This window comes from Ixodes scapularis, unplaced genomic scaffold (genome assembly GCF_016920785.2).
Source record: "Ixodes scapularis isolate PalLabHiFi unplaced genomic scaffold, ASM1692078v2 PGA_scaffold3__209_contigs__length_174095766, whole genome shotgun sequence".
NCBI lineage: Eukaryota > Metazoa > Arthropoda > Arachnida > Ixodida > Ixodidae > Ixodes > Ixodes scapularis.
This window is the reverse complement of record NW_024609868.1, coordinates 57,983,160-57,995,330: the sequence shown is the minus strand read 5'-3', so window position 1 is coordinate 57,995,330 and position 12,171 is coordinate 57,983,160. Positions and strand designations below refer to the sequence as shown.

The following is a 12,171-nucleotide window of genomic DNA, read 5'->3' as shown; positions in this document are numbered from 1 at the left end:
CAAGCATTTCAAAACCATCCAGTGGGCAATTTTTGTGAGATGGGCACAAGCTCAATATTTGATGATAACACCATCAGAGGTAGTCATTTTCAAACCAGAACTCAATAGCTTTAGTAACATCACACATGCTTCGGTTACGGTCAAGTCGAGTAATCAGCATCACTACTATAGGCACATTTGTACTGCGACCCTTTGCACAATCTCTGCTCCAGTTCTGTAGGTAAAATCTAGATGTTTGGCTTTACACACAAGGCACATAACAGCAGTGAAAAGCAAAACAAATAAATGTCATATATGGGCCCAAATTAAACAGAAAACCTCACCTCTCCCTCGTTGTTGTTAGCATAGTACTCCATGTCAGGCACATCAACGAGCTTCACACTGCAGGCAGCAATCGGAGGGCCCACGTGCCCTGCAATCCCAGTGAGAACGCAACAGTGACGCTTTAAGCTCTCACAGTGGAAATATAACTCACACTATTTTTAGTTGACTAGCATCTCGTCCCATTCCCAGCATATGAAGGAGGAATTCCAGACTATTTGTGACTAGGGAAACCCTTAGCCGAGCTGCCTTTCCTCTTCCCTCTTCTCGGTAAAGAGAAACAAATGAGTGCCAAACTCAAAAAGCTCTCGTCGGTAGGAATTGTAAGACTGGCGGGAGAATTTGGCTGTATAAGGAACCACTAAGAACAGCCAGGGGAATTCCTGGGTTTCCAGGAACCGCCTATGAAAGCACACGGTACACTCTTCATATAGCACAAAACACTACATTGAATTTTAAAAAAAAGCCACCGTATTTACATGATTGTAAGTCAACTCGATTGGAAGTCGACATTGCATGTCATCAAAATAAAGTTCCCATCGTCATCCCTACTACGTTCCTGAAGCACATCAGTGGCGTCATGCAACAAAATTTCACACTTTGCAAATGATTGCATCAACCGCACCTTCCGCACTTGTTCGGCGACTGCATCGCACACCACAGGTAGGGACTGATCGCGCACTTCTGCAGCGTACCATTGCAGGCCTGACCTCTTACTCTGGAAAGCATAGACCTATCCAGACCTTGGCTCGCGGAAGCCTCTTCGTTTGCCGTCACAATTAAGATCCTGTGACATTGTAGAGGCAACTGGCGCACCACCCAATCTAACAGGTCGAACTTGCGTCCAACAGAGCAGCTCTCGGTCGCTTTTGGACGAAGAATGGCCGTAAACGAGCACCAAAATGTAGGGGTGTGCGAATATTCAAAACAGTGAATACTTCGCGAATAATGCTTGCATTTTGATTCGATTCGCTTTACACTTTCACTGTTCGAAGCATTCGAGTTCTTCAAATACTTTGAAAACTATGAATAACGCAGAACTTGCTGAATAGTGTCACGGTCAAGTTCCCCGTTTTGTTTTTGGACTGCGCAGTATGGTTTCAAGCTTGGCAAACCCAAAAAGCCAACCTAAGTGCCTTTTTTCTTTGTATGAAGCACTGGAAAGTTATTTGCACGCGGTAGCACGATCTGTCCTTTGCTTGCCATGATGTCTGGATTGTGGAGTTGGTGAAGTGGTCGTGGCGCAAAACGCTGCGATAGATTTGATGAAGGACTACAATTTGCAACCGCATGTGCATCGTCGTGAACACAAACATGATCGACCACACTCACTACAGTCCTTCCTACAGTCACTACAGTAGCCAAAGTGCTATGGATTCGGATATGGATTTATGGCTGACCTCGGCTATCGGCGATAATGGGCTCGTATTATTTTCCACTTGATGTTCCGGTTCATTAGTTTGCCAGTATTCCTTTTGCTATTTATTTTTATCCGTTTTCACTGATAAAAGTGAGACTGGTTTCCTCCACCAAAAAAGAAAAACATATTTTAATATATTGTTTCTTTGGGCGCCCTTTATCAACAGAACTATTGCACACGGAAAGAGAAGGCGCAAAGTCAGTGCGGCTGCGCAGTGCGATCGCACGATCTCCAGCCCTGCTGTAGCCTGCCGATTTGCCACTTCTTGTGCAATTCGGTTTTTGTTCACGTGGTAGCGTTCACCCGCGACGCGATCACCGACTGCGTTGCGGCTTGCCAACCCATCTCCACCTGTGTACTCTGATTTATGTTCGGTAACTTCACTCCTTGAATGGTATTTTACTGACTGATCTTTTACTTCATCTGTTTTGTATCAGTCACATGTGTGACATTTTTCTTACTGCAACTGAAATAAACTTTTCATAAATGTTTGTTGAAAAAAAAAAAATTCCAGTTGTGTTTTGATCGAGATTTCTTGTTTAATTCACATCAAATAGAAAATATATATATTGTTTTTTTTTTTTTCACAAATGGGTTTATTTGAAACTATTATTCCTATTCGAAAATACTGATTAGATTCAGTTCATAATGTTTATTATTCAACTCGATTCGTTTTGAAAGATTTTGATATTCCCACACCTCTACCGAAAAGCTAAACTGTCCGGATCACATGTGTCATACAGTGAAACATAGTTGGTCCTCCAATGCCGTCGCACGTTCTCGATGCTCAATCAAGCAACATGCGACCCTGCATCGTGTGAAAAGAAGTGGCGGGGACCAAGCCTGTTCCAGCAACCGTTTCGGCGTGGCTCTTACCCACATCAAGTGCTGCCACCCTAAGACTCACCGCCGTGCATTCAGGCTGATATGCAAATCACGGCTGGTGGTACTCGTTCGCGCAGGTTACAAGTAATATAGAATTTGTAAAAAGAGCGCACAGAGTGGCGCAATGCTACAGGTAAAAACAGCTGAACTTGTAACAAGTCAAGGAGTTTTTGATATCGCGAATGTTTCGTTTTTGTTGGCAATGGAATGCTTCCAGTTTGCAAGAATTGAAGTATGGGTGGACCTACAGTCGTGTAAATACGGTAGCTCCATTTAATTAGCAGATTATAAACACCGCTTGATTGAGGTTACAGAAATGTACCACTGTGTATACTGCAGCAATAGAACACCTGAGTAAGCTATAAACTTCACACAGTTAAAATTGACCAATTATTGTATGTAGCCATGTACCTCCACAATAGATCTAGTGGCAACCCAGAAGAACAGTTTTAAGGAGGTTTGAAGATATGAACATCTGGAAATAGGAAAATTTCGACATTCCCAAACTCTCCGTCTTTTCCCAGCTAAGCCACCACGATACTCAAAGGGTGATCTCACCCTACCTGGCCATCATCGAGTCCCTAAAGCAAAGGGGTCTCAACAAGCAAAATAAAACCGCTCCTTACTAACCATATCAAAACTGCAAGCATCTTCAGTATGACATACACCCTATTTCAGCATGGTGTTCTTCAAATGGTGTGGCCAACTTTCTGAGACATTTCATGGAATAATATGTTTTCAAGGAAATATAGAAATTCTAATTGATTTGCGTTCTATTATACCCATGGAAATTAGGGTCTTCAAGAAAATTACTATCTTTTGTCAAGAAAAGCGGAAATTCATAATTTTGTGAATGTGGCTCATAGGATTCAATCCAAAAAAATGTGTAAAGCCGTAGAATGAAAATTATATGGGTTACTAAGTTTAATTACTGCTCATTAATATTTTATGATTGTCATAAAATATTCCCGGGGAGTGTTACGATGTTTGTTGTTGCTCAGTTGAAATTCTTAGTGCATGTGCCGAGGCGTTGACATCCAAGAAACTTAGGGTTGCCTTCTTCAAAATGAGTGCAAGACGAAAGCAATGCTAGTTTCTAAAAAAATCATTATATTTTAAGTTTTCCCTGTGTATTAGATGCTCCACTTATTACTTGTGTTGAAATGGTTTGTAATTTTTGAGTTTAGATGGATACTCCAATTTTTAATCATCATGTCACTGCTATATTTTATGCATCCTTTGAAGCAGGGGTCTCAAACATGCGGCCCGCGGACCTTTCACTAGCAGCCCAGCTTGCACGTAACTGTTGGCAACTAAATGCTGCGGTCGCTCATAGATGGCGGCAGCATTTCTTCAGAGGAAGAAGATCGAGAATGGAACGAGCGGCGATGTGCGCAGCAGCGCAAATGGTTCCGCAACCGCCACGAGGCCGCTATCGCCTAAAGTACCACTGCGTGGAGCGCTTCAGATTCCCTTGTGAAAGAAGAGCAGATTGCTTGCCTGGAAAGCTACCGCCGAGAACAGAAGCTACAGCTCCGCTGCTCTCCCTTCTTCACCAGAGTGACAAGGCTGAAAATTTTCTTAACAAGTATGTTCATGAGCCTTCATACCGCAACGGAAAGCTGTCTGCAAAAGAGAGGAACTAGGCCGGCAAGGCCGACGGACATGTTTCTCTTCAAATGTCTTGGCTCAAGAGGTGATTTCATAGTGGCCCAAAGTTGCCGAAGGCCATGCTGCTCGCCAAGAGAAGGGGCTCCACCTGGCGCCTCGCTGCCTGCTCCTCCAAAATACCGGATCTCCCCTCTATCCCGCTTTAGGAGGAAGAGAAGAGTGAAGGCGGCGAGAAGAGGAGAGCACCCGGCATCAAAGCCGGGAAGTGAGAATAAAGTAGCAGAGTTTTGGTCAGGCCTGGTTTTGGTAATCGCACTCTGTGCTCTGCTGGTCTCTCTTGACCTCGCCAAGGCTCATCCATTTCCTCATTGTTAGCACCTCCATCCCTGCATGAGTGCATTAAACTGAGACTCCAAATTAAGCGCCTACTTTGGGGAGTAGAGGAGGATCATCCGTTCTTTGTCTGCAGAACCCCACACCTTTGAATCTGCAATCGCACCCATTTGACCTTCGAACAGTAGTTGTCAGCATTAAGTCAGTCGGAAGGCCACTCTCGAGGAGATGTTCTCGCTTACTTTGGAGCTTTCGAGGTATTTGTTCGGAGTATGGGAAAGGCGCCAGAAACTCCCTCCTTTTCTTCTGTCCTGACTGCCATTCTTTGTCAATAAATGTGGTTCCAACTTCCACACATGCCCAGCTTTTCGTCCTCTCGTTTTTTCCACTGTCTAGTGAACAGCGACAAGTTAGCTGGGCATTATCCGCTCAAGGATGCACACGGCTTATGAAAAGCAGGCGATTACAGTGTCTAAGTTAGAGATATGTGACGTGATGTAAACAAGACCACTCCGACTCTAGCCTTTCACCTTACCTAGTTAAGCTGAACAATTGCCCAAATGCTGAAGCAGACTCAAGTTTTTAGGGTCTGAATCGTATTTTGGTTGGCAAGTGGGGTCGCGCTCTACATCCGAGGGACTGATTGTCATGGTAAGTTTCAATGTCCTCCAGTTTTACGACGCCAACTAGGGCACAGAGAACGAAGCTGTCTGTCCTGGAACTCTAGCGAGCCGCAATGTCGTTCTCCAAGCCATCTGCAAAACGCAAAGTGGAAGACGAGAAGAGGTGCTTTCAGGGCGATGGGAACTGTCTTATTTTTTCACAAGATTAAGGGACAGGGTGCTGTGCTTAACTTGCAACCAGACTGCGGTTGTGCCGAAGGATTACAATGTTCGACACTACTTCGTGTCTTGCCATCACGAGAAGTATGATGCTCTTACTGGCAAGGTCCGCGAGCACACCATGACTCAACTGAAGGCTGCATTGGTAAAGCAGCAAGACCTCTTCAAAAAGGCAGTCAAAACAAGCAATGAGACGGTAAGAGCAAGCTTCGTTATTTCAGAGCTTATCACCAAATCATCCAAGCCATTCACTGAAAGCCTGTTCATCAAAAAGTGTCTACTCGAAGTTGCTGATGCTCCCTGCCCCAGCATGAAAAAGACCTTTAAGGAAATTTCCTTAAAGGTCTTTTTCATGCTGGGGCAGGTAGCATCACCAACTTCGAGTAGACACTTGCCAATGCAGTCTTTCTCCAAACACAGTTGCCGAGAGAATTAACGAGATGATCGAAAACATTAAAAGGATTGATCAACCAATGTCACGAGTTTGAAGCCTTCTCAACTGCAGTCGATGAAAGCACTGACGTTAAAGACAATGCGCAGTGTGCTACTTTTGTCAGGAGCATGCATAGACAAAAACCGATATATGAGATATTGGAAGGGCCTTCTTTCAAATGGCAATGTTAGCTGGCATTCTGTTAACCCCCCCTCCCCTCCACACTGCTCCAACCTACTTTAGTGACCAGGCCCTTGCGGGACTAAATTTTGTCACTGCGGCCCGCTAACTGAGGAGAGTTTGAGACTCCTGCTTTAGAGCTCTGGATGATAGGACTAAGATAACATGCAGTTTTGCGAATCAACTTTGTTGTTTGCATTCATTCTGTTCACTTGTGCATTGCCATGTTGAATGCATGTCTCTGTTTGAACCTGTATTGGAGTAACTAATTCAAGTGTCAGGGTGTGTCCAAAGAAGATTTATTTGTGTATTATATAACTCACTTTCAACTAAATTATGATTATTACAGTTATGAAAGCACCTGTAGACACATGAAATTACCTCGATATATTGCGTAGGAGGAGAATGATGCATGATTTGATGCTCCTGTATGACGTGAAAAATGAATATGATTCACCCCAAGAAGTCACATTTACTTTGTGTTCCTCGTGGGCCTAGCACAAGGTTCTGTTCATTATTCCATCCTGCTGCTTTGTATAACGCAGAACACACAACAGATTTTCAATAAACATATAACCATTTTGAACAAGATTCTACGCGCAATTGATTTTGTATTTTTTGATAATTAGTAGATTTTGAAGGTGCATTATATTTAATTTTACTTTTCAATCCTGGTTTCTTCTTTTCTCCCTTTTTTTATTTTTCATTAAGGACTACTTAACAAGTGCACCGCTAAAAGGCATCAAACTGCTTGTGAAACAAGCGAATGAATTAACATCTGTTAAAAGAAAGTTCAATAACAGTGTGTTGAATCACACAACTATCTATGCAGAGTGATGCTGGCTCATACCAGCATTGTAGTCACCAGGGAACGTCAAAGTGCATGGAGCAGTGCATTCAGTCTGTCCATAGCCCTCCACGATCTGTGTGATACACAAAAAGAAAGTCAAGCTTCGTAACACCATCAAAATTCAATTCAGTAGAATGACCCTAAAAGGCAACCTTGTGCAGACTGGGGCTCACTAGTAAATTTAAATCAGATCCAGAACAGCACAAGGGGTAAGAAAAATGTGCACTACATAAAAGTACTGACTTCTTTATTAAAGCACAGGATATATCACACAGCTCAACACAAACACAGGTTCTGAGCACTATAGTGTGTTTTATAGTTTTGTAGCGTGTTTGACTTTGCCCATGATTTAATAAAGACAAAGAATACACTTGTTTTTCTCATTTCTTCTCCTTGCAATTTTAGATAGAGTGTGGCTGAGCACCGAGCAAAAACCAAGCCTTCAAGTTTTTCATTTTAGAAAAAACAGAGCAATGAGGAATAGAGAGCAATAAAAGAGAATGTGGCAAGCATCAACTGTGTAAAATCGTAAAACCCAGTGTTAAGACAAGAACCATGAATGTGTTTTCTAAAAATCCAGTGGAGCCAAACTATTTTCAGAAGCTGTAAAATTAAGCCCTGTCCCAGTAGCATGTTAATAGTATGTTTTACAGGGACTAAAGCAAAGAAATGTATAATCTGGGGAAACGCAGCAATTAACAATGCTTTTGTGGGCTAAAAGATGAGACATGAATTGACTCGTACAGTAATTTATTTCACATTAATGTTCCCAGCTATGAAGAATTATTATGTATTTGTTCAGGTATAGGTTCATGACTATTTTTATTTCTAGACTGAGCTTTCTGTTGATCTATAATTGTATTTAAAAAATGCCAACTCATAAGTAAGAGCAAAATGTCTGAGCCTATATTTATAAAACCTCGCGAGAAATACCGAACTTCCATTCACCGATTTCCAATGCCGCAAAGTCAGTAAACCGTAACACTGACAACCCTGAAGAGAGATTCATGTAGAACCTATATTTGCATTTATTAAGAGCCCCAAAAAACAAAAAAAAAACTTACCACGGCACCCAAGGCACACCTGACGAAGGTGATGACGTTGGGAGCCAGGGGCGCCGACCCAACCACCATCAGACGAAGACGTCCTCCCATGCTTTCGTGAACTGACTTGAAGACAAGCGAATCCCATATGCTGTTTTGCCTCACGATGCAACTGCAGATAGACCATGTGATGGCACTTGAGAACAGCTGCCAAAGTCACATAATGAAAACGGGCAAGTTAAAGTTCCAATAAAACAAAGGCCGAGCAAGTCGGCTCGAAAAGGTGACCATGGGGTGCGAGGTCGGGGTGCGAGGTCGGGGTGCTGTTGCATAGTACCGAGTATCGAAAGTTATGACACGAGAAATAGCACATCACGGGTTGGAAGTATGCTGAACATCAATTAACTTTTTGGCCGAAATGGTGTGCTCTATAAATAAAATTATCTATCTTGGACCCAATGGATAAAGTTGGCATACACAGCGTGCTTCTGCGGTGTTCTACAAAGCTTGTGGCAAACTGTACAATGTTTTCTTTTTTTTTTTTATTGTAAGGATATTTTGAGGGAGTCCTGAGCTTCTGAAAAGGCAGTGTTTTCCAATGACCTCGTTGGTTCGTGCACAACACATCAGTACCTCAAAGCTGCAAAAAGGTCTTGCTGGATGACAGGCTGTAGTGCACATGCACGAGAGATAGTGGCGTGCTAGGCTAGTTCTGACAGAAGCTTCTGTACACACAACCGGAGGAGCACCAGAACCCGCAGCCTGTCAGCCGGGAGAAGTTCTTGCAGCTTCCCTCGCGCGTTGAACCAAAAACCGTGCAACAACACGAACACGAAAAAAAAAAAAAGTCTTTGGTTAGATTAAACGTGTTTGAAGTAAAATAATCTGGAAGTGAAAAGGCGTTCGGCTGTTTTGGTCAAGCTTTTCATAAATGTTTGGCAGTGTTTGACTCGAAAAGTGTTCTGTCAAATAACAGCCTACCTTCTTTCTTTCTTTTTTCTTTTTTTTTTTTTTTTTTTTCTTTTTTTCTGACAAGCAAAGCAAAGATGGCGCATTACTTCGTTACGTTTGTTCCGTCCTTTTGTCGTACAGTTTCGAGTTCCACGCATGAAGAAAAGCTGCAGATGCCGTTTCCAGCCGACCGCGGTGCTGGCTCCGGTACTCCGGCAGGTCAAAAAGCTTTTGTCAAGACTCATTCTAGCACACCGCACTCTGTCCTGCAAATCTATCCAGCCTTTCGTGCGGCAAGACCAAGGCTCGACGAGGTTGGGCAAGACTTTTTGTCGCTGCGTTGCATTAAAGTGTCGCGCACGCGATTGTACGGGGTTGAGGACATGAGCAAACACCCCTTCGCAAGCCCAGGACTCTGTCACTTCTCCGACCCTCCTCGAGCGGGATTACACTTGTCTTATGCCTCGGGTTAGTAAAGCTAGTGGCACTTCGCGTAAAGCCTATCGCGGTGTTCTGTCTCGTGCGACACATAAGAGCAGCACACAACAATTCTTCTTGTATTAACACGATAGCGCCGCAACCGTAGCGGCATACGTCGCATTGGATGACGGTGCCACTGTGCAGTCGACGAGTCGTTCGGTCTATCCTCATCCTCTCTCGTCTCCCCCTTCCCCGTGAATGCACTTGGGTAGGGATGCCGCGAACTTTTTTCGAATCGAAGTTTCGATGATCGAATCAAGCGGTTCGAAAGGTTCGAAAGATTTCGATTTTTCGAATTGTCTATATCGTAAAATTCGACGGAGGTCGAATTTTCGAACTTGTTAAGCTAAGAAGTTCGACGCTTTTCGAACCGTCGAACTTATTACGCTAAAAAATTCGATCTTTTTCGAACTTTCGAACTTATTGCGCTGCAAGGTTCGATGCTTGTCGAACTTTCGAACTTGACTGACCAAAAAATTCGATAAATGTCGAACTTTCGAACTTATTTATCAAGAAAATTCGAAAAGTTTCGAACTTTCGAAATTTGAAAAGTCAGAAGTTCGACGAACTTCGAACTTTTAGGGTAAAAGTTCGACGTTCGTCGAACTTCGAAAGACCGGCGGCCGGTTTCATTTGATTTCAAGGAGTGGGGTACATTCGTAATTTTTTTTTCTCGAACTTTTACACGCGGTGCTGCGTTCCTTACGAAAGACAATGTCATTTATTTCAATGTTCTGGCATGCTTAGGTTTAAAGAAATAAATCCCCGAAGGGGCGAGGACGGACGACGGGTTTTTGACGATTATCGTTTGTGCCAGATTTGAAGCACGCTGCAGCCGGAGCTATTTACGGTAGATATGTTATACTTTTTTAAGAATGATCTATGTATAGCCTAGGTAAGTGCCGTCTTAAGATGTGATTATTGTTATTCAACGTGAGTTTCGAAGAAATGTCCAAACATGTATCTGCATGCAATTATGACCTAAACTTGATATTTATTTTCGTCTAAGTTGTTTGAGGTATCGCATTTAAATTAGCACCACAGACAGTACATATCATTGCCATCTGCAGAATACAAAATAATATATTTATTGCTTTTTCACGTTAAGGAATAAATTAACTCATTGCAGAAGATTTCTAGTAGTGTTCAAGTTCAGCACGTCATTAAAAGAAAACTTTTTTTTTTTCGCTTCACGTTCCTGGGACGTGTTTCTTTTAGCCTGTACACATTTTGGTAAAAGAAACTTGTTTCGAAGTTCTGAACCTCTGAATATACACGAATAGAACACTTCCGACGAATGCTTGATAGTTTTTTTTTTTTCTCCTGCTTTTTATTCCCGCATTTATTCTTTTTTTTTTTTTTTCTTTTGTTACTATCGGCACAGGTGTTTAGGTCGAAAAGACAGCTTTGAACTTCCGAAGCACTAAGCATGTGACGAGCAGTGCCTTCTGACAACGAGTTTCTAACAGTGACCATCTACGCAACCTTTTATGCAGTGAAGAGCGACAGTAGCTATACATATGCATAAATAATTTCAGATTAAAATAAGCTCGACCACGCCCTCTTTCCCCGTATTGTTTTCTTTAACAGTCCGAAATACCTGCAAAGGGGAGAAAAAGCCTGAAGCCCCCCCCCCCCCCCCCCCCCCGTTTTTCCTCTTCCGACGCCACTTGTATGGTAGAACGCTCCTCGACCTCGAGTTGTGTCGGTTTTTGTGCTTTTTGCGAGGCGATTCCTCCGTCCCAGAAAATAAACCTCCAGGACAATTATAAACTTCACCGGATCGGATTACTACCAGCGTGCAAGGGGTGGCGAGCTAGTTTGCCAGGTCGCTTCAAGGTTTTTCTGAGCCTCAACCTCCTGCTCGCCCCTGGCCGTTTCGAACTGGATGTGTCTCGTTAAACAGTGTGTTCGTGCAATCACTACTGCGTGATAAAGACCCCCCCCCCCCTTCCCCCCCGGGGGGCTGGCGGTCACAATTCTGCACTGGCAAATATTCTAGCATGTCCGGGACACTCGTCGTCTCATTTAATTGCCTTACCAACTTCGCAGAATCTAGATATCACACCCTAACTTTTCTAAACTTGATTTTGTGAAAACAAGTGAGTCGTGAAAACGTTATTTGAAACTGAAACTGTAGAAAAACTTGAAAATCGGACTTCAAACTTTGAAAACTTGGATTAGAAAAAAATTCAAAATCTTCGAAGTTTTTTTTTTTTTTTTTTTTTTTTTAATGTAGCGTTAAAAGAGAATCGAAACTTTCGAACTTTTCGAACTTTAAGCCAAAAGAAATTCGAAATCTTCGAATTGTTCGAACTTCATGTCTATAAAAATTCGAAGCGTTCGAAGTTTTCGAAATTTTTTTACAAAGAATTTCGAAATCTTCGAATTTATCGATCCTGAAGTAAAAAAATATTCGAAATATTCGAATTCAAAATTTTAGAAACCGTGAAAGCTTCGAAATTTTCGGATTCGAAGCTCCGCTGTGGACAAAAGTTGCGAATTTTTCGAAATCGAACCTCGGTCGGTACAAAACTATCGAAATTTTTCGAAATCGAACCTTAGTTCGCTTCGCAAATATTGAAACCTTTCGAAATCGAACCTAGGGTGGTTCGCGACATCCCTACACTTGGGAGGCGGACGATCTGTGTATGTGCCGTTACGCAATCAATTTGTCCGCGAACCGGTCTGTCGCGTGAATTGGCCGGCGCCTTCGACGGCATGTCGGCGGCTTTTTGGACATGAGAACCAGGAAAGCAAACGCACTAAGCAGGGAAATAATAAGTCTGTTAGTGTGGGAGCTCAGTGGGACTGGTGCTTCT

At 42.8% G+C, this 12,171-nt stretch overlaps 1 protein-coding gene across 2 annotated transcripts in view; it reads right to left on the bottom strand.

Annotated features, from left to right (window-relative positions):
* Nucleotides 1-12,171, bottom strand: part of LOC120843711 (long-chain-fatty-acid--CoA ligase 5) — a 183,136-nt gene that overhangs the window by 35,889 nt on the left and 135,076 nt on the right. For both annotated transcript variants that reach the window (XM_042292462.1, XM_042292463.1), the window contains 3 exons: nt 7,940-8,090; nt 6,876-6,948; nt 324-412 (listed from right to left, as the gene is read on the bottom strand). In XM_042292462.1, the coding sequence (XP_042148396.1) occupies nt 324-412; nt 6,876-6,948; nt 7,940-8,090 (313 nt within the window). The remainder of the gene's footprint in view (nt 1-323; nt 413-6,875; nt 6,949-7,939; nt 8,091-12,171) is intronic.